At 44.9% G+C, this 23068-nt stretch overlaps 1 protein-coding gene across 3 annotated transcripts in view; it reads left to right on the forward strand.

The window, feature by feature from the left end:
• Positions 1-23068, forward strand: part of FMN1 (formin 1) — a 370459-nt gene that overhangs the window by 69479 nt on the left and 277912 nt on the right. Inside the window, exon 2 of one of the 3 annotated variants that reach the window (XM_036268755.1) lies at positions 2807-2985. The exons of 1 other annotated variant lie outside the window; for it this stretch is intronic. In XM_036268755.1, the coding sequence (XP_036124648.1) occupies positions 2807-2985 (179 nt within the window). Of the gene's footprint in view, positions 1-2806; positions 2986-20496; positions 21847-23068 lie in introns of those variants that run through there. One more of the 3 variants, XM_036268772.1, reaches the window with a different exon arrangement.

Consider the following 23068-nt stretch of genomic DNA (forward strand, 5'->3'; position numbering starts at 1 on the left):
TTTTCCTTCTCTTTATTAAATTTATTCGGTTGAAGAGAGTAGTGTGGTTACTACCTATTTTAATAAATATAGACATGTGCTTCATTTTTGCTATTCAAAAAACTTGTGTGATATTATTAAAACTTTCATTAAAACATTTACTAATACGTTTGTTATGTCCTTTCTAATGGTGAATTTGTCCTGTGTCCTGACCTGCCTTGTTGGACGTTTGAGAACAACATTTTAATGTTACTTACTTCGGCCCTTGGTCCGTCATTGTCGCCTTGATCCTCACCCAAATTACCATGCGTCATGGTTCTTACCGTGCGTGTTTCCTTCACAGGGATTTTGTCTGGTCAAACACTAGGCATTAGAAATTGGCTCATTAAAATGAAAACTATTTCCAAAACGAACTTCCTTTTTTCTTGCTTCTGCCTAAACTTCCCATTGTCGTTCCTCTGAGTAGGAGGGACTTGAATTGCATGCTCCACCTGGTTAATGCCGTTCTGGGTGGCACCACCAGGTGTGTACGTGGCTTTGCATGGGCATCTGTTTTCTCTAAGGACACAGATCCTAGTTGTCGTGGGAACTGACCCCTCACTTACACCTAAATGATGAACTTCTCCTCACCAGACAACGTGCCTTTGATGATATAGATGTCTTACCCTGGGCAATGTCTACTATGTTCTCTGGGATATTGTTATTCTCTGAGTACATATTATGCTTTATGTCGTTTTATTGACCAGTGTAAACCTGACCCAAAGCCGGCAGCTGTTCCAAAATAAAAATGAAAAGTAGAGGGACTTACATTGAGAGATGGGACTAGGAATTCATACATTTTTTTTGAAGATAAGGTAGCATGGTGAGAGTATACCATAAATTTTCAAAGGTCTATTTTCTCACTTCTTACCAAATGGGAAGAGAAGTATTCTAGGAGGGAGATGAGCCATGTACTGGAAGTTAAAAGGGCTCTGGGCTTTAACCTCTCCATCATGAAAGTGTGGCCAGCAGCCTTCCTCTCGGGCTCCCCGTGAAGATTAGGTGAAGGTACTTAGCGCCTCCTGTGGGAGCCGATGGGCCCACTAACCTGAAGCCCAAAGCAAAAGCCCTGGAGAGTGTAGGTAGTGAGGGGCATATGGACAGGGTGAGGCCAGGTGACTGAAAAGGCTCTTATTCTAAGACATCTGGCTCAGGGGAAGGAAAACTTGATTAAAACATTCTGGACACTGTGCCTGCAGAGTAGACACCTGAGGCCCTGGACGCTCGTTTTCTCGGTAGCCACAGAAAAGTGTTTTAGGGACATCACCTGCAGAGATGCTGTGACCTGCCTCACCTTTCCCGCTGACATGTTTGGAAACCAGCTGGCTGAACAAGCAAATGAAAAGCAACACCTTGGCTGTTTTTAAATACGATTTCTTCTAAAATGCTACTCTAATACAAAGGAGAAGCATGTTGTCCCATGATCCCTTTGTTAGCTGACTTCTCCTCAGCTCAAGTGACTGGCCAGTCGGGTTTTCAGCATGGCGGAAGCCACTGGCTGGCTTCGGGTCACTGCCACAGAGACGCTGTGACAAGGATTATGTGTAGTAAGCGCCCTATCATATATCCAACAGTGATCTCTGTTACAAAAGTACACTGAGCCTAAACCCTTGACTTCTGCCTGGTTGTGTAATATTTTGCCAAGGTTGCTTACCAGGAATTAAAAGAGGACTAGGAACCTCAGAGCCACATGGGAATTTACATCCAACCTCGTGTTTTCCGAACCACACGCCACTGGAACTCCAGTGATTTGCAACATGTGTATCAGGTGCCCCGTTAAGTGAATTCTGCGGTCAGATGAGTTTGGAGAATACTATTATACAGAGCCAAGCTTCTTTACGAAAGGGCAACTCAAGGTCTTTCATATGCTAACACACATTGTTGCTCCAAGGGACACAGAATACTGCTTCTTTCCCACCTACTTGACCACGAAGTCCTTTTGTTACAGAACACAAACTGTCATCACAGGAATGCCAGGCAGAGGCCATATATATAGTCTAATTATTGGGAGCATGGCCTCTAGTGTTTAACTGCTGGGGTTCAATACCTGGCTTTGCCATTTACTTTATGATCCTGAGCAAAAAAAAAAAAAATTGAGTTGATCAATTATAACCACTTAGTGATTCAGTTTCTTCTTCTAAAATGGGAACACTGATGATACCTACCTATTGGGGTGCTTTTGAAAAATCAAAGAACAGGGCTAGGAACAGTGCCTGGCACATACTTGGCTATTATCATCAACATTTAGATAAGAACTAGCCCAGTACCCTCATTCTAGTTCCTTGTAGTTCATTCATTCAACACACTGACCAAGCACCAACATGCGCCACTTACAATGATTCCGTCCCCACAGTTGAAGATGAACACAGTGTAGTTCCCGCCCCCAAAGACACACACACTAGTGACATGGCTCAGGCGACACCATTGGTGGTAAAGCCAACAACCCAGCCTTCCGACTTCGGCACTCCAGCTCATTCCCCGATTCTGTCCTGAATGAGAGTGATCTGGGTAGCCGGGATTGGTAAGCAAGAACAGGGAGCCTAGAGTTGAGCTAATAGACTTATTCTTTAAAAAACAGGTATGAGGGCACACGTTTTAATTCTTTGTTAGGGTGGTCCAGAAGAGTAATCAGGAAAAGCACTTTTGGAGGAAAGCAAACTCTAGAAATATAACTTACAAAGGGAAGTAGGAGGTAGTATGACGTGGCCCACACAAGAGTCCCCAAAGATGATGGCTTGATGTTCTTCTGGCTACGGAGTCACTGAAGATCTTCTCTGTGTTTGTCTAGGCATCTCCTCGGAGGGCTTTCCCCGCGACTGCTTCCATGAGCAGTCAGCCTCCAAAGACCTTCCCATCAGGGATGGAGGTGCGTGGGTCGTGGGCCCAAGAGCTGGACCAGCCTGTCCCTTCCTGTTCCGTGAGGAGAGAGAGAAGACAGATAGGAGTGAATTGTACTTGGATCTCCATGTAAGTAGAAATCTTTGTGTTTGTGTTGTGATTCTTTGCATTCAGCAGAAGTTCGTTTAATATGCATTTAATGTCAATCATATTCGTAAACTGCTGAAGTTTTATTTTGTGTGTATGATGGGGGGAGGTCATTGTCTAAAAATCAACGGATTGCAGAAAATAGATCTTGGTGATCTGAAATTTGTGTGCTAGAAAGTGACTGTCTTACAACTTATCTGAGTTTTTCATAGTCCTCTATTCACATCAGCTTTGCGGCCTAATAAACCACATTGTGGGTATAGTTATTTGATGCAAGTCACCTCTTAATACCATTTTTCTAAAAACATGAGGACATGTCTTAGCTGACTATCGATAGGTTCTGGATTCTCCAGTGACACCCAAATAGCCTGTCTCCCTTGCACATTCCTAAACCTTCCTTTCTCTCCAGCTGCTCAAATAACAGGTGATCAGGTTGGCAGGAAATCTGCAGAATACAAGATACCCATTTAAAAAACACAGCCTTCTTCTTTCTCATTCATTCTTGTATTCCTCGACGCGGAAGCATTGACTGCCCTACACAAAGCAGGGGGCTGGGTCTTAGCTACTTCCACACTGTAAGATGGCCTGATACGATTGACCAGACTGCCCCCATTCTCACCACCCCTGCTCACCCTCTTCTCCTCCCAGTTTCCTGTCAGAGATGGGGGTGAGCATTAGGAATCCAAGGAGCCCTTTTCCCTCCATTAACTCTCATGCCTATTGACAATCTTGTGCCCCTGATTTCTTTTATTATTTTAATTTTTTTAATTTGGTTTTCTTTATTGATTTTAGAGAGAGAGGAAGGGAGAGGGAGGGAGAGAGAGATCGGAACATTGGTGAGAGAGAACATCGATTGGTTGCCTCCTGCACTCCCCCACTGGGGATCAGGCCCACAACCTGGGCATGTGTCCTGACCCGGAATTGAAATGGCGACCTCTTGGTACATGGGTCGATGCTCAACCACTGAGCAACACCAGCTGGGCCCCTGATTTCGTTAAATGCTTTCCAATTTATGACTTTCAGGCCCTGAGTATGAATTTGACAAGTGTAGGTTAGGTCTGTGATGTTCATATGGGTGATGGTTTTATCAAGCAACCAAGAACAGAACCTTATACTTTTCATAACCGTAAAACCGTAGTCACAGTTTGTTCTTTTAGAAAAGCATTCGCCATCCAGTTATTGTAAAAGGAGGTTTGGAACGAAACTGAAAGATGAAAAATCTACAACCCTTCATGAGATGACATGGAAATTCGTAGTCTGGGTTTTGTCCCTCTGTGTAAAAGTTGTGCATCTTAGATGTGCTACAAGTAAGAAGAGGAACAGTGACATCTATTGGTCAGATTGGGTTCAACAGCAGGCCTGCCGCATGAAAGTTCAGAAATGGATTTGGAAGAACTTTCTTTTTCTTTTGTGTTTTAAAAAGATTCTGTGTTTATGTGTTGTTGTTTTTTTAGGCATTAACTAAATTATGTATTTCTCATTTTCCTTCTCCACCGTGAATTAATTTATTTCTTAATTTTACTTTATTTTTAATTATAAAAATCATACACAATCCTTTTAGAAAATTTGAAATATGTATTTCAGTGGAAAGAAAAGAAAGAATCTATCCTCTCCGCAGCGAAGGACACTGTTAAAATTGGATAATTTTTTGTACGCTTTTGGCTATGAATGATTTATTTTCAGTGAGGGATGTTTTTTTGACATGTCAACATAGGTTTTATATCCTTCTTTCTTTGTTTTTCTTTACCAATTACTTTTACATTGCTTACCCACGTTGTTACAAAGTCTTTCTAGATGTATCTTAAGTGACTATATATTATCCCACTACATCATATCCTAAAACTTACTTGATTATTTTCTGTTATTGGATGTTGAATTTTTTTTCAGTTTTGGAAGAGTACACTACAGTTTGGAAACAAATAACACCATCACACATATAAATTCCCCTATGCCCTTCCTCTCCTGGTATTTTTAGGCTTTTGATACATATCATTGCATTAATAAGGTCTACTTCCTGAATCAGCCTTTAATGGCATATATATAAAAAACAGAAATATAATATTTATACATTATACACATTATATATAATATGTAAATAAAATTTTCTATAAAGTCTTTATATAAATATTTATGTTTTTATAGTTTTATATTACTTATAATTTTTAAAAATTAGGATCATTTTCTTAGATTATTTTTTACATGAGTTGTATTTTTTTACACTTTGAGCCCTAAGCCTCCTTAGTGCCCAGCCCTTTTCCCTCAGTAGCATTTGTCTCCTATTGTTTTACATATTGATATTCTAAGTCAGGTTTTCCACTTGGAAGGGTTCTAGTGATTTAGTAAAAGTTTATACCCTGTTAATAATCACCACCAGCTTACAAGGACATCTTTCTCCCAGGGGACTTTGAACACTAAGGTCAGGGAGGTGTTTATGACTGCGCGACACTTCGATCGGCCTGATAGGTCCAGGGCCGCTGTCGGCACCACCATGAAGAAGCCCCTTCCCTCGGCCCTCTCTGGTGGATATCCTGCCACTCCTTAGTGTGCGGGCTGGGGGCTGAAACATTTAACAGCCAGTGGGACTTTGGCATCCACAAACCAGAATGGTCACTGACACGAGGGCTGGTGCTGCTATTAAGGCCCTTCATTTGGCGTTTTTTGGTTTTGTTTTTTGTTTTCTGTAAAGAGCAGGAGAGAGACTATATTAGGCTTTGGGGACCACGCAAGTCTTGTGTTACAGCCACTCAGCGCTACTGACAAGAGCAGCCAGGGAGAATGTGTGAATGAACATGCCTGTGCACCAGTAACGTCTATAGACATAGAAATCCGAATGTCATGTAATTTTCTCAAGAAATATTATTTATCTTTTAATCCCCCCTCCATCATTTAAAAACGTAAAGGTCGCCTGGCCGGGGTGGCTCAGTGGTTGAGCGTCGACCCATGCATCGAGAGGTCACCATTTCGATTCCCGGTCAGGGCACATGCCCAGGTTGTGGGCCCGATTCCCAGTGGGGGGCGTGCAGAAGGCAGCCAGTCGATGTTCTCTCTCATCGATGTTTCTCTCTCTCTCTCTCTCTAAAATCAATAAAGAAAAAAAAAATTTTTTTAATAAATAAAATAATAGCCCTGGCCGGTTTGGCTCAGCGGTTAGAGCGTCGGCCTGTGGTCCGGAGAGGCCCGGGTTTGGTTCCCGCTAAGGGCATGTACCTCGGTTGCAGTTTGTCCCCGACCCTGGTTGGTCGTGCGGGTGGCAGCCACTCGATGTGTCCCTTTCACATCGATGTTTCCCTCTCTCTCTCTTCCTCTCTCTCCCTCCCACTCTGTCTGTACAAAAAATGGAAAAATGTCCTCAGATGAGGATTAAAAAAATAAATAAATAAATAAATAAATAAATAAATAAATAAATAAATAAATAAATAAAATAATAAAAATGTAAAGGTCGTTCTTGGCTTGCAGGCCATTCCGAAACAGGCAGGGGGCAGGTGGCAGTTCGCCCATGTCTGCTGCGGTCCAGGCCTTGAGGCTCTCCCTCCCGTTCGCCTGGCCCCGCCACCAAGGAGCCCCGGCCCCCTGGGCACTCGCCTCACTGCCGTGGGCTTCGGTGTTCTTTTGTTTTCATCCCACGTGTTTTGACAGAAGGGGGAGGAACAGGAACAGATGAAACAAATTGCTTTTTGCTATAACATTAGATGTCCTGATTCTATTATAGGAACAAAAATCAACCCAGGCGATGATAATCGTGTAACGGAAATGTGTTTGCTTAAAGGAAACAAATACATTTTAACATTCTCCGTGTGAATCCTTGTCCTAATGTGAGGAATAATGTCGCCTCTCTGAGAGTGAGCCCACGATCTGCAGTCTCCTAACTCTGTTTGAAGGCACCTACCACCTCTTTCCGCTGCTCCAGTGCAGTTCACCCCCTGCCCCGCCGCCCAGTTTCATTGAGGTCTAATTGACACATAACATTGTGTAAGTGTAAGGTGTACAACATAATGATTTTATATGTGTGTATGTTACAAAATGCTCACCACAGTAAGTTTCGTTAACATCCATCACCTCACAGTTACCAGTTTTGTGTGTGCGCGTGTGCGATGAGAATTTTTAAGATCTACTCTCCTAGCAACTTTTATTGACTGTCGTCACCCTGCTATACATTAGATCCTCAGAACTTATTAATCATGTAACTGGAAGCCTGTACCTTCAAACTGCCTTCACCCATTTTCCCTATCCCCCAACCCCCACCTGTAGCAACCACCCATCTGTTCTCTGTTTCTATGAGTTCAGTTTTTTTAAAAATATGTTTTTATTGATTTTTTTTTAGAGAGAAAGATAGAAACATTGATGTGAGAAAGATGCATCGATTGGCTGCCTCCACACGCCCCCTACTGGGGATCGAGCCCACAACCTGGGCATGTGCCCTGACCAGGAATCAAACCAGGACCTCTCAGTCCATGGGATGACGCCCAATCCACTGAGCCACATCGGCTGGGCTAGTTTTTGTTTTGTTTTTAAAGATTCCACATATAAGTGAGAACACACAGTGTTTGTCTTTCTGTCTGACTTATTTCACTGAGCATAACTCCCTCAAGTTCCATCCATGTTGTGACATTCATGTTTATTTCCTGAATTGTGAGAAGGTCCCGGGGTTCCTTGGGGACACTCTGTGCACCATTCCGGGTGCTCGACAAACTCCGGAAGGACTAACCCCACGCTCAGGCAGTTCCGCCTTTAGGTGCTGAGGCTGCTCCATATTCCATAACATGAACTTCTGGCGAGAAATCGTGGGTTGGTTGTCTGATATTCACACTGAACTAGTTGTCCTGTATTTTATTTACTAAATCTGGCACCCTTAGGCATCACTTCTGGGGCAGCATTCAAAGGCACCAAACGGGTGCACTGCCCCAGGGTGGCATCTCTGTATGGTAAGCACCCAGTCACCCCAGAGTGCCTGTTCAGAGCATGGCCATCATGAAGTTAGCCCCCCAGGGAAGTTCCCTGTATTCCACCGAACAGGAAGCGACCATGAATATGGACAGACTAGAGAGCCCTGGAATCCCAACTTCTTGCAACAAGTGCACTTTCCTAAAGATCCCATTTGAAAGGAACACTCACCATGGAGGGTGGTTCATAAAATGTCTGTGAACAAGGGCCATGGAGGGATCGAGACACCACTGAAGCAGGTGTGGCCTGAGATCGAAGAGGAAGAAAAGAAAGAGAGGGAAAGAAAAGGTAAGCAGCCGTGAAGACTGTATGTCGGTTGCACAAATTCTGGAAGTAGGATTTTGCAGGTCAGCTTTAAAAACACAAACTTTGACCTCTTCTTAATGATTCTGATTTCCAAGGATCATCTCAATCTCCTTCTCACCTGTGGGGCCCTGCATTCTTCTTGCTGAACTGGCCTAATTGGAGGACACAGCATCAGGTTCCAAGTAATTGTATCTTATGAACCGAATGATATAATTACCAAATCCACACCCAACCTGTAGTATCTCACCCAGTAACAAAAGCTTCCATGTATCGACCACTTCCTAAGTGCCACACACCTATCGTTATACCTGTTGTACAAATAAGGAGAGAGATTTAGTAAAGTGAGGGGCAAGGACTTGAACCCAGGCCTGTGTCTACATCCAAAGACTTAAATGTTAAGCCCCTGTACCTCTCCACTACTCTGGGTACCTGCTTGTTTGCTTCCTTTTGCTTTTAATTTAGGAAACAAAGAAATGCTTTTCATGGGTATGAGTTATGTCAACGTATGAGACATTCAAACCTGTGAAGAATCTTGCGAGTTTATTTGAGCCAAAAGTGTCGACAATTGCTGGGAAGCAAAACCTCAAGGGATGGAGATAATTCTCCGGAGAATGGCAGTTTTGTCCCTATTTTATTCATTACAATCAAAAGAGACGATGCAAGTGAGTTACATGAAATCCATTGGTGATAGATTAGGGGGATGGGAGAAAGCAAAGCAGGGAAACCTGTGGAATTGGATGAAAAGTAAAATGATAGACACATACTTCTTTTACATAATGGGTACAGGATCATTAACAATCAGCAATTAACTCAATAGCCCTGGATGGTTTGGCTCAGTGGTTAGAGCATCGGCCCATGGACCAATGAGTCGAGGGTTCGATTCCGGTCAAGGGCACATACCTGGGTTGCAGTTTGTCCCCGGCCCTGACTGGGGTCATGTGGGAGGCAACCACTCGATGTGTCCCTCTCATGTCGATGTCTCTCTCTCTCCCCCTCTCACTCCATCTGAACAAAAATGGAAAAATATCCTCCAGTGAGGATTAAAAAAAACAGTTAACTCGATAACAGTGAGGGGATCCGTGGTCTTCGTAGAGTGGTACTCATGCTTTGAGGGGTCCAGAATAAGGACAATGACTTTGACATCTCAAAGATACGTTATCCTAGATGCCAAAAGCCTCAGTTAAGGTCAAGATTGACCTTTGCCAGGGAAGATGCCGGCCTAGGATATGACTACCTGCCATAAACTGCTTTTAGTTAAAAAAAAAAAAAAATTTCATTTCAGACCATCTTTTGCAGTTATCTTAGGTCTTTGGGTTTACAAGGCCGCACCACAGGCCTCTCCTGAGCTTGTCAGGTTCGCACGTGGCCCCTTTTCATCCACAGTTGGCTCCCATAATCCGTGTGAAGGACTGAGAACCAGGCTCAGAAATAAATACCTAGAACCACAGCCAAATCATCCCACAGACCCCAATCCAGTGCAGATTCTGCAGCTGCTGCCGTGGAACACTAGATGTCTCAGTGTGCTTGTTCAAGCTCCTGGGCCTTGAACATGAATGGGGAACACGGAGGGACGCTTAGGCAGACTCCAGTCCTTCCACCTTCCTTCACTCCTCCACGTCAGACTCCTCAGCATAAATTAGATGCAACAGTAAAAAATACACGGTGCTCTCTGATAGCCTTTGCAGCTCAGGGCAGGGGCCACCTCCTTGTCTTGTTTCCATGGAAGCAAATGAGAGCCCACCACCTACAGCGAAAGGCCACAGATGCAAATACCTGGTTTGGTTTCTCGAAAATCCAGATTTTTGCTGCTTTGCCCGCCTTGAACAAGTTCCATTTTCTCAGCCCCCCCTTTTCTGGCTTTAAAGCTGCAGTTCTGCTTTGGACTTGGCATGTTACGAGCTCCATAGGGTCCCTTTGAACCCTGCCCTCTTTCCACGTGTATCATTTATGTCCCATGTGTATTTCTGAAAAGCGCTCTCTTTCTTCTCTCTCCAGGATCAAGATGGTAATTTGTGGTTAAAATTACAATCCCACATGACCCAGTTAGAATTGGAAATGCACAAGCCTTTGCCTAGAGAATGCTGGGGCATTTCTGTGTTAACCATAGGTTCCCGTTGTTATGGCCCAGTCGTTTTTCTCTCTTCTTTTGATTTTTGAAGGCTTTTATTAAGCCATCTTGATTTATCATTTTCATTATGATTATTTACAAGTTGGGTCAAGAACTGCAGCCACAGCGTAAACGTCCTGTGTCTGAACTTATAAACTTCCCTCTCCAGCGACAGAAAGTAAGTGACCTTGATTCTAGGAATTGAGTCTCAAGATATCTCTTGAGAACATTTCACAGTATTTTTTAAAGTGCTGAAAATGAAAGCAGTGCTATATATACTTGTTTCATTTAACTACCAACTCAAAATGCTACTTGCAATAGTGAATATATTTCGAAACTACGGGGATGTGACTCCTCCCTCCCACCTGTTGTCCGCTCCGTGATGAGGATGGCTGCTGTTTGCCGAGGGCCTGTGCTTAGTCAAGCAAGCAATGCATTAGGACTATTAGCACATTTATTCTTAGGACAGTTTTTGGGAGTTCAGTAGACACTCATTCATAGACGTTAAGGACCTTGCAGAAGTGACACAGTTAGTGTGTGACTAGTACGTAATCTCGTATGGAACACACATGTTCTACTTCAGAGCCGTAGCTGTTGCCCCCTCCTGCACTTTTCTCTGTTCTCTCTTCAACCGTGTTGAAGAATAGGATCATAACCCGGCCGGTGTGGCTCAGTGATTGAGCATCGACCCATGAACCATGCACCAGGATCGATTCCCGGTCAAGGCACATGCCCAGGTTGTGGGCCCCATCCCCAGTGGGGGGCATGCAGGAGGCGGCCAATCGATGTTCTCTCTCATGGATGTTTTCATCTCTCTCTCTCTCTCTCTCAAATCAATAAAAGGGAAAAAATAGGATCATAGTTGTGGCAATGCCTAGCTTACTTTCTCCTTTTTATTTTAGTGCATCTACATTTGTGTCCATATTTTTTTCTCTGAAAATGACTAAATCATGTGAGTAGTAACTTCAAGGAATCATTACTGATCAAATCAGGGCTCATAATCTTTGAGTCCTTTCCGCCTTCTGCCAATTCCTTCTAACTCCAGTAGCCATTTGGTTCTGGTAACCAGGTGATTTATTTGGCCCCCTTTCTGATCTTTCAATGTGAAAGAAAACTGACACAAAATACCATAGTTCTTTGACTTATTGTAATGAAAAGAATGAACACTTAGAATCAGATTGATCCAGTCCACATTTTGGGTTGGCTACTCATTGGTTGTTTAATCTTAGAACTGACCTAGTTTCTCTGAACCTCAGTAGTAACATCTCCAGCAGTGTCCAAACAGTAGTCACTAGCTACATGTGGCTAGTAATTAAAATGAAATAAAATTTAAAATTCAGTCCCATCACATTGTCCTCATTTTAAGTGCTTGGAGGCCACCTGTGGCTACTGTATAGGATGACACAGATCTAGAACATTTCCATTACTGCAGAGACTTGCCCCAGACATCACGAATCTATACAATGAAGTCAGTGATACCTTCTCCTACAGTTATGGGGGGATTATGGTACAAGAAAACGTGCCTAAAGAATCTAGGATGGCCCTGGCCAGTTTGGCTCAGCGGTTAGAGCATCGGCCTGCGGTCCGGAGAGACCCGGGTTCGGTTCCCGCTAAGGGCACGTGCCTCGGTTGCAGTTTGTCCCCGGCCCTGGTTGGTCGTGCGGGTGGCAGCCACTCGATGTGTCCCTTCACATCGATGTTTCTCTCTCTCTCTCTTCCTCTCTCTCCCTCCCGCTCTATCTGAACAAAAAATGGAAAAATGTTCTCGGGTGAGGATAAAAAAAAAGAAAAAAAAAAAAGAATCTAGGATGGCCCTGGACGGTTTAGCTCAGTGGTTAGAGTGTTGGCCCACGGACCAGAGCAGCCCGGGTTCGGTTCCCACTAAGGGCATGTACCTTGGTTGCAGTTTTTCCCCGGCCCTGGTTGGGGTCGTGTGGGTGGCAGCCACTCGATGTGTGTCTCTCACGTCGATGTCTCTCTCTCTCTTGCTCCCTCTCTCCCTGAAGATCAATGCAAAAAAAGAAAATGTCCTCGGGTGAGGATAAAAAAATCAAACAAACACAGAATCTAGGATGGTACCTACTTGGGACAAGAATGACACTAAAAAAAAATCTTAGTTCTCTCCTTCCTGTCCCATTATGCATGTTTTTCTTATCTGCCTTCAGTTTGTGTCAGGTAAATCCACACCTTCAGTTTGTGTCAGGTAAATCCACACCTTCAGTTTGTGTCAGGTAAATCCACACCTTCAGTTTGTGTCAGGTAAATCCACACCTTTAGTTTGTGTCAGGTAAATCCACACCTTCAGTTTGTGTCAGGTAAATCCACACCTTCAGTTGTCAGGTAATCCACACCTTCAGTTGTGTCAGGTAAATCCACACCTTCAGTTTGTGTCAGGTAAATCCACACCTTCAGTTTGTGTCAGGTAAATCCACACCTTCAGTTTGTGTCAGGTAAATCCACACCTTCAGTTTGTGTCAGGTAAATCCACACCTTCAGTTTGTGTTAGATAAATCCACACCTTCTCTCATTTTTATATTGCTTCCTTTAAATTTAAAAGAACAATGAAAAATGACACCTTGATCTTTGGTGTTTGAACTCATATTCTCAAAATAACTTTTACTTTAAAAACTGAAGGAAGGAAAAGAAAAGGATACCCAGTAAACAGGACAGCCAATGGCTGTCCAGTTTTATGACTTGGGAAGCAGGAGCATATGGGCAGTGATAGGTATGTATGTTTCTCATTAGATTCCAGATCTTCATCTAAAACGTTTATCATGAGCAGCTTCAGCCGCCATGAAATGCCTTCTGCATGAACTTCATGGCTTCTGTCGTGATTATCCACGAGGGACATCAATATTATTCATTTTGGAAAAGCTCAAATCAAAACCCTTCCAAAACTCGTCCCAAGAAATTCTGTACCTAAAAGAATGCTCCTTTTTTCCTCTCCCCTCCTGCTTCACGAGCAAGTCCCAGCCCTCCCTCATCCCTCTTACAGTGTCTTGTCCTGGGCACAGCAGGGACAGGGGAGCATCTGCAGTATCAGCATCAGCGGCGATCAAGAGACTCTTGAGAAAAGGATTTTCTTGAGAGAATCCAAATTTGTGGATTTTTTTCCTCCTGAAATGATTCAGTTGGTTTAAAAATCTTCTTGGAGCCCAGAAAAAATAATAAAGAACAGGTGAACTCTGTCACCTTCTACAGTGGCGACCAGGGAAAACTTCAAGCTAATTACCCTTTCAGGTGATGGAAAAAAACCAATCCAGAGAACATTCACTCCCGAAACACCCCAGGGGATCCCTTGAAAGAATTTTTTTAGCGCGCCATCCACTCCCGGCACAGGTGTGGCGTGGGGAGGCATATTTAGTAGGCCTTTCTGTAACGAAACAACCCTATTCAGACCCAACAGCCTCCGGCCCAAAGGCATAGGCAGGGGAGGGACACCTTCTGCCCTGGCTGTCAGTTCTCCAGTAAATGCAGGATTCATATTGACAGAGTAAGAAAAAAAAAAAATGCTGTTGGATGCTGGTTGATATCCCTAAGAAAGTTGTTTCCTTCCTGTGAAAACATATCACACCCATATAGTACGTACCATGTGCCAGGTACTGATGAGCATGTCCAACAGGTATTTGTTTATTTAATACTTTTAACTGCCCATAAAGTAAGTACTTTTCTTATTCCCAGTCTCCAGGTGAGGAAGCTGAGGCATAGGAGGAGCTTATATAATTTACCCAGGGTCAAAGTTCATGAAGGGTCAGAGGAGGAGGTAAGCCCAGGGCCCAGGGACAAGTTCTTAACTCTGCAACTGCCCTCGTTCCTTGACCCTTGAACGTGCACATCCCCACCGCGCTGTGCTTTCTCCCAGCTTCACCACAGCCTCTCCTCCTCCCTTTATCAGTCTCCTAGTTTGTTACCTCCATTCAGTGCCTTTCCACGGAGTCCTCGCTGCTGCTCAATAGAAAAAGGCCCTAATCTCTGCCTCCTGTCCTTGCAGGAGGCAAGTGAAGCCTGTTTTCTTTGTTAACCAATTAGCAAAAACAGTTGCCAGCTGCTGATAGGCTGAGGCAGAGGGGCTGTATTAAGTGTGTGTTAGTTGGCAGGGAAAGTGCTGCAAAGCTAAAGGAGAAGGGGAAGCCTAAGTCCCTGGCTTTGTCTTCCATTTGGCCGCACAATTCCATCCCAAAGATGTGGAGGAGGGTGAGGAGGATGCTGATCCGGAGGATGGTAAGATCACAAGGCAGCCGGAGGGGTGTGAGGTGGGGTGCACAGGGTTCGGACACCTGTTTCGATCTTGCTGCTGCACTTGAGCAGTGTGAACTGGTACCAGCTAATCCCCTCCTCTTGACTTCAGACGTCTTCCTCTTCAAACTGGGAAGTCTGAGCTCATTGATTTCTAGTATTTCTAAAGTCCCATTGAGCCTCCCAACAATTTGACTCTGCCCCAGTTCTTTCATAACCTGTGCTCCTTCCACATGGCCTCCCATTCATTTAACAGATGTCTTTGGAGAACTTGTGAGGTCATAATTTCCTCAGATCTCAACTTCATTCAGTAGGTTACAGCATACTTCCTGAATCCTCGAAATCCACCTCCACCCATGACCCCTCTCTTACCTTTATTCATAGTTTGCTGACTTTTTCCCAGTCTATTTCTCTAACCTCCTTTCTTTCACAGAAATAGTTTCTCCACCCTACTGACCCTTACTACGTTCCGTGCCGCTTCCCACGTGCTGTGTCAAGCGGGTGTCACCGGAACCTCCTGGACCACGTTAGGAAGCTGTAGGCGATTAGTCATTCAAATCAGGCCCAGAGCTTGACATACACTGGACAGAGAGAAACGTGGGAATTAAGTAGCCTAATGCTGCAAAATACAAGCTCCTTTGCTTTCTTTCCCCCTTGCCTTTCTGGGGTTTTATGGGAATGTGGGAGGGAGCCCTCTAAGCTGAAGGATTTGGGCAAAGGTCACACAGAGTGAGGGGAAGTAGCTCGAGGAAGTTTTCCTTTTAGTCAGCATCCAACTTCTGCAAATTGATTTTTATTTGGTAAGTTTTTAATGCGGATTAATCTAGTGGGAATCGAGGAACTAGTTTCTACTGCTCCCATGGTGGTGCGCCTTTTTTTGTTGCAATCACTTATTTTAGGCTTATCTTACCAGGAATTTCTTTGTTGGACTGATTTATCTATTTATTTTTGTAATATGTTTTTATTGATTTTTGGAGAGAGAGGAAGGGAGAGGGAGGGAGATAGAAATAAGAATGAGAGAGTCTGGGGGGGGAGAAACATCTGTAACAAAAATAAATTAATTAATAAAAAAAGAAAAAGAAAAGTATGAATGAGAGAGAAACATCAATCCCCTGCCTCCCGTATGCCCCTCACCAGGGATATGTACCCTAATGGGGAATCAAACCAGCAACCTCTTAGTGCATGGGATGATGCTCTACCAACTGAGCCACACCAGCCAGGCTGGACTGATGTTCTTATTGCCATGAGGTATGATTGATGGCAGCCTCAGTCTGAGAGGATAGTGAGATGAGAGCAACATGGAAAATTCACTGGTAGTAAATTCTCCATACCAATCTGTACGATGATCCATTTTCAAGTAGCTGGGTACTGATTGATTTTTTTTTTAACAAATAGTTACAAACAACAGCATTGGGTCAAATGCTGCCTAATTGTGTATCATGCCTGTTTTAACATGTCTAAGGGAGATCATTTTTATTTGGCTTTCTGCTCAACTGTGGCTATTAAAGAGCTTAAGTGTCTTGAGTTTCAAACAAAAGACAATCAGGTGAGGTTGTAAAGGTGACCACCGTGGCTGTCCCTGGTTTGGGGTAGTAGGTGCTTAATCAGTATTTATCACAGAAGACACTGAAATAAATAAAACCAACAAAAGTGATTATTTCCCCCCTGCAAATGTTACAGCATTAAATGCAATCATTTTTCAAACCAACTAAGATAAAATTTGTAGGTTGCTCATTTGATTTTTTTTTCTTTGTTGATATTAGAGAGAGAGAGGAAGGGAGTGGGAGAGAGAGATAGAAACATCGATGAGAGAGAACATCGACTGGCCGCCTCCTGCATGCCCCCCACTGGGGATTTGACCTACAACCTGGGCACGTGCCCTGACCGGGAATTGAACTGGCGACCTCTTGGTGCATGGGTCGACACTCAACCACTGAGCCACACCGACTGGGCTGTAGGTTGCTCATTGGAACATTACAGTCTGAAACACTTTTCAATTCCCTACATGGCCAGAAGTAGTAATATTTTTAATGGTCATGAGAACCAGTGGCCTGAACGAGAGTCAATATTCAGAGAGCTCTTTGAACCACCACACCACTCTTTCTTACTCATCTTTATATTTAGGTGGCCGCTGCTTGCTTTCATTCAAAATTGTTGTAGGTCCACCTGTTGTTGTTCAGACTAGGTCTGAGGTATTGAGAACTTGCTTACAGTCTATGAAGAGAGTCACCTCTTTCTTGGCTGATACAGTGATACCTCGGTTCTCGAACGCCTTGACTTTCGACCAAATCGGTATTCGACCAGGAGATTCGAGAAACTTTTGTCTTGGAATCTGAACAAATATTTGGAACTCGAACTTCCGAGATGAGCCGAGTTGAGCCGAATGGCGTTCATTCGGCCCAGCGCGCCTTGCTTGCGTCCTCAGTGTGCGTGCAGAGAGAGAGTCACGCTTTGTGGGGAGAGTCACGCTTTACACTGAATTTAACCCTTAGACATACTGTACACTTTTATTTCTTGTTGAGACTTATGTTTTTCTACATATTATATACAAATTAGGCCAGTAAATAGGCATTTTCTGGGGCTTGGAACGAATTAATCCAGTTTCCATTATTTCCTATTGGGTTTCATTGCTTCGGTTCTCGAACAATTTGGTTCTCGACCGTCCTCCTGGAACGAATTATGTTCGAGAACCAAGGTATCACTGTATCTCCTAATAAGCTACACATTTCATGAAGGTGGAGGGCTGGGGTTTCTCCGTGTTTGTCCCGGGATCTTTGTACCCAGTCGGTGCTGAATAATGAGTGTTGGGTGAATACATCTTTGTGATAAGAGTCATGCTTCCTGAGTGAAGGGGCATTGCCGGGGCAAGCTGGAAAGCCTCTGGATGTGTCTGAGTCCAGAGGATTCCACGTCTTGATTGTGACCAGCAGAAAAGCCAGCCAGGAACTTGTGCTTGCTCTCTCTAAGCAGCTGCTCTAGATTCCCCCCTAAATTACAAGGGATCAGAAGCGTCTGGTCATTCTCATTGAGTTTCTTGCAAAGCCAGTCTCCTGTGCCATCTCAGAGGGTAAAGTACATTACATGTCCGACTGAGACCACCAACCACATGGGCTGACACACCTCCATACTCCACGACTCGGGCGTGTGTGGCATCCTATTTTGGTAGGAGGCAGAAGTCGGGGTTTTTGGAGAGTGATTAAGTGTGTGGATTCCAGAGTCAGATTGCCTGGATTCAAGTCCTCATCTGCCCCCTGGCCAATGCTGTGAGCGTGGAAAGCCACTGTACCTTGCTGTGCTTCCAAATAGGAAAAGGAGAATAATACCAACCCCATAGCTACGTGCATCAGCCAGTTAATGTAGAACAGTGCTTGGCACATAGTAAACACCTAATAAATGTTAGATATTATTACTATTCTCCACTCATTAGCTGTGCAACCTGGGGCAGTTATGTTTTCTTGGCCATGGTTGCCTCACTTTTCAAATGAACCTAATAATACCTTACCCACCTTGAGCTAGAATCAACTCCTCTCCTGGGACCCAAGACTTGCCTCCGCTTTCCATGATCTATTGGCATCGTGGGTATTGAGAGGATTCTGCAACTTTATAATTTTGCTTCATGCTATAGTGTAGAAGGGCCAACAAGCCTCTTCAGTTTCTGTCCCATTTTGCCCTAATCTGCTGAGGGTTCTTGAAATGTATTCTGGAAATCAGTGATTAGTTATGTCTGAGAAAATGGAGCCTTCTCACTTAAATAAAGAAAACACCAATACGTCTCCTCCCTCACAGGCATATTGGGAGACCGAGTTTATGGGCTGCTGTGATGATTCCTCATGTCCTCAGCCTTGAAGAAGCAGAAGTCTGATTTTATCAATGCACATTTTCTCTAGATAGGAAGCTGGTTCTGATACTTAACTGGCACCAACGAATATTTCTCTGTGTGTGGTGGCCTTTTTTTGATTGTGTCTACCCTTAGTTAATAATCCCAAAATGTACTAGGATCAGTAGCAACCAGGAAAGTTATCTGTTTAGACACAAGATCCAGTCAGGGATTAGGAAGTTCTGTCCTAACTTTCCCCTCAGGACTGATGGAATATGTACCCTTGTTGTTCGAGGGTTCCTTTTGAACACTTGCTAGAAATGTGTTATTGCAATCAGAATTTCTGATTAATCAGTATTAATATTTATTGGGGAACATGATACAAGTGGCCGGTGCTGGACCCACAGCCATTCCCTGCTACAGAGAAGGCAAGACTGTTGTCTGGCTCATGGCAACAACTTCTACGTATTTTGCAGAGTAAATTGCTATTTGTGTTTAACACTTGGGCTCAATTTTCTTGCAGCGTTGCTGAGAGAGCCGGTGATTACTATTAAGCCATGTAACTATTAAGCCAGTTTGACTCTCTGATCCAACACAGTGCCTTGTCTATCCCAGGTTACTAAATGCCTGCTGACTGGACAGGATTTGCAAGAGAAACACTGCGACCTTCAGGTACAACAGGAAGCTGTCCCAAGAGGCAACTATGCAGCTGGGAAACAGGGCTGCAATTTTTCCACGACCTCAGTTGCCAGGTTCCCAGCATATAATCAGTGTTGGGAACTCCATTGAGCTGATGTTGGGTAGCTGTGTTGTCTGTCCTGTTTTTGTTGTAGGCAAATTGGGTCTGTGATAGAGACCTGAGTGATAGAGACCTTTCAGATGTGTTGTCCCTTCGGGGAATGTGGCTCCTAGGGGAATTGCTTTGCCCAACGAGGCAGGTGTGTGTTACCTTGTACCATGCCAGGTTTCATTTAGTTGGTTGGGTCACTGAAGCAGAGAGAGAGGTGCCCTTTAGCCGCCAAGATTCCTAAGAAAGCCGGGAAGTCGGAGCTGCTGAAGAAGCCCGAGGTTGGCAGGGAGTGCGGAGGGTAATCATTCCTGCCGGGCTAGGGATGTTTACCCTGCCACCCGAAGGCTGGTGGACACTGGGCGTGGTGGGCGTGCTTGCCCAACTACCTGTTTGTGGAACACTGCGACACCAGGGCAGAGCTAAAACAGCAGTAATCTGAAACCAGTCGTATTGGTTTTCCTTCTCTAGCCCAGCAGCTAAAATCTGCATTCCAGATGAAACCTGCCAGGAAACGGAAGAAAGCACTTTAACATTAAAAAACAAAAACAAAGAAAAAAACTTCAAGGGCGGTACATTAACCGCTTTTGAGTTCCAGGCATTTTGAGATCATCTACTTCTTCCTTCCTTTACTTTTATTTCTTTGCTTTGGGCTTTGTGAGTGGCTGTGGATCTGTGGGCTCTGCTAAGTTTTCTCTCGGCCTGGATGACACAGGCTTCTGACCACAATTTAGACGGCAAAGGAGGGCCCGGCCAGACGCGTTCCAGGCGTTTTCTGCTGATTCACTTTTGCATTTCTCGGGCTGCTGGGGCTGGCGGAGGGCTGTCAGGACCAGCCTGCCGGCTCAGCACTTTCTGCAGCCTCCCTCGCTCACCAATGAGGAAGTTGAGAGCAACCAGGAGAAGGACAGGCGCTGGGGCGGAGCTGTGCTGAGGTCCCGGGCTGGGATGACTGGGGCCGGCTGACTCTCCTTCCGACAAAAAGCCTTTTGTCCACGGGGATAAATACGGAAGTCCCCAAGGAGCAGCCACCCCGTCTGTGTGTAGTAGGGTGCGCAACCTCGCCGCTCGTGGGCACAGAGCTCCGCCGACTTTTTCCAGTTGCCCCGGGCGCCCCGTCGCCGCACCAACCGGAAGGAGAGCGCAGGGACTGACCTGAAACTGACCGAGGGAGCCTGCGGTGCGGCTGGGACTCTGGCGGCTCCCTGCCCCGTAAGTTAAGAGCTGATGGAGTGGATAAGCTGAGAGCAGGGCAAGGCGACAGGCGGCAGGACTTCCAGAGACGGCAGCGCTGGAGACATGGAGGACGTGGGCAGCGCTCTGAGCCGCAGCGAGGTCTCGGCAGCAGACAAGTCCGGCGCTGGCCCCGAAGTGGCTCAGTCCCTCCTGAGCAAGTTCTCTGTGAAGTCCCTGTTTGGGTTGACGAGTAAACTGGAATCCGGGAGGCCTGACGAGGAAGATGTGGTGCTGCAGGCATTCCACAGTTTAGTGGTGGATCCCACGCCCCCGCTGGACGGTCCCAGCAGTGGCTCAGGGCAGCAGGAGGCAGAGGCTCAGGTTGCGCCCGACCTGGGAAGGGATGGGAAGACTCCAAGGGAGGAGACAGAGACAGAGCCAGAGGGAAGTCAGAGAGAGGCAGGGATTTCTCGCCCTGCCCAAGAGCTTCTTCCACTCGCTGCTTTGAGTGGGAGCAGGGACGATGTCATTTTGGTTCGTGGGACCCTGGTGACCACCACCAGTGATTCTGACTCTGATGATGGTGGCCAGGAGCCAGAAGAGGGAAGCAACACCAATGGCCCCAAGTCCCCGAGTGCTGTTTTATCTGAGCCATCTGTGGAGCCCCAGGAAAAGCCAGGAGATTGTAGGGGAAATACTGCCACGGGGGAAAGGGATGATACAGAGCCTGGCGCACCTGGGAGATGTGGCAAACCGGAACCTGGCGACGGTGGTCTTCTGGCAGAGCACAGCCCCAGCCAAGGACACACTGGAGAAGAAGGTTCCCAGGTTCCTCCTGTGGTAACAGACCAGAAATTGAGTGTCACCGAGAACACCTCTTCGAAAAGAGAAGCCCCTGGAGAGAAGTCATTCCAGCTTCCCGCTTTTTTTAGTGGGCTTCGTGTGCTGAAGAAGGGGGCTCCAGCAGAGGGAGGGGAGACCATCACTGAAATTAAACCCAAGGATGGGGACCTGGCTTTGCTCAAATTGACCCAGCCCGTTCAGAAGTCCCTAGCACAGGCAGGGCCGCAGACGGTGAAGACTGGGGAGAAAACAAGTGATCTGAAGGCCACTCCCACTCTCCTGGAGCAGCTCTCCCAGCTGCTCAGCATTGACATGCCCAGAGCCGAACTGAAGGCAGAAGACCCTGAGCCACCCAGGGGGGAAGAGATGGGCTGCAGCACTGCGCAGGGGAGCCAGAGTGGCCCCGAAGAAGCCCAGACCCAGAGTGGAGAGGTCAAGCCAAAGCCTCCAGAAAGTGCCCTGGAGGCCTTTAAAGCCTTATTCATCCGTCCCCCCAAAAAGGGGACCACCGCGGACACCTCTGAGCTGGAAGCTCTCAAGCGCAAGATGAGGCACGAGAAGGAGTCCCTGAGGGCGGTGTTTGAACGGGCCAAGCCAAGGCCAGCGGATGGCCCCTCTGATTCCAAAAGCGTATGTAGAATTGCGTTTTCCATTTTGTCATGAAATGTGATGTCGCTGTATTCCTTTCGAGGGTTCCTGTCAAAGTGAATCCCCGTCGCCTATGGTTAGTGACTGTCTTTTAGGTGAAACATGATGATGATGAAATTGTCCTTTAAGGTATGGAGTCGGACAGAAGTGTTTTCTTTCTTCCTTACATGTTTATGGATTGTTATAAGAGAGAGATGTGGAAATATGTGCTGGTGGGAAAGGGAAGCTGTCACTCCGAGATTAAACATTAGGAGCAAATGTTCCTATAAAAGTAAGCAGCACGGGGATGTGCTGCAATATGGAAACATAGCCCAGATGTCCTTGCCACTTAACTATATACCTCGGTGAAAAGTGTTTTTCCTTCATATGTCTGCCATTCGGCGGAATACTTGTTTGTGATGTAATTGAAACGTTCTGTGTTGGTTACAAGGCATCCTGATTGAACACTGGATTTAAAATGAGACCTGGATTTTCATTCTAACAATGCCATGTACTGTCTGGGTGGCCTCGATCATCTCTGAGCCTCAACCTCCTCAGGAGGGACAAAGGAGAAAAAGTAATAACCCTCATCTTATATGGTGGTTGTGAAGATTAATGAAGTTAGCATATGGTAACTGTCTAATTAATAAAAAAACTGTTATTCAAAGAAATTTAATTTGGTAATTTATTAAGACTACCTGTGCAGGAGATCTTAGAGATTCATAAGGACAACACATAGAATTTCTTGGTTCATATCAACTCAGAATACAATTATTTCGTCTTATATATTTGGCCAGTTAAAATGTTAAAAATTAAGTCTTTGGAAGAATTATATTGAGTTGTGGTTAAAAACTAAACACGGTAAAACACTCGCATAGGTATAAAAATCAACTGATAAAAATAGCTTGAATATGAAGGCCATTTCACTATTATTATTTTTTTTAATAGGAAAGAAAAATTGAAATAGCACTGTGGAGTGTAGAGAGGTGTACCTTGGCCTACAGCTAATGTTCATGGAAAATGCAAAAGTAGTCATTATGTCATAAATAACCCTGGAGTTGTTTGGGATACACTTGTAAACATTCCTGATCCTAGTATATTTGTATATATACGTTCAGCTCAAAGTATATCTGTAATTTAAAAAAAATAATTACATGATAAAAATCATCTGTCAAGAGTTGTGTAATTCTTGGCCTTGAGGTGTTTTTGTTTTTGTTTTTTTTAA

The sequence above is a fragment of the Molossus molossus genome, unplaced genomic scaffold (genome assembly GCF_014108415.1).
Source record: "Molossus molossus isolate mMolMol1 unplaced genomic scaffold, mMolMol1.p scaffold_m16_p_1, whole genome shotgun sequence".
Lineage (NCBI taxonomy): Eukaryota > Metazoa > Chordata > Mammalia > Chiroptera > Molossidae > Molossus > Molossus molossus.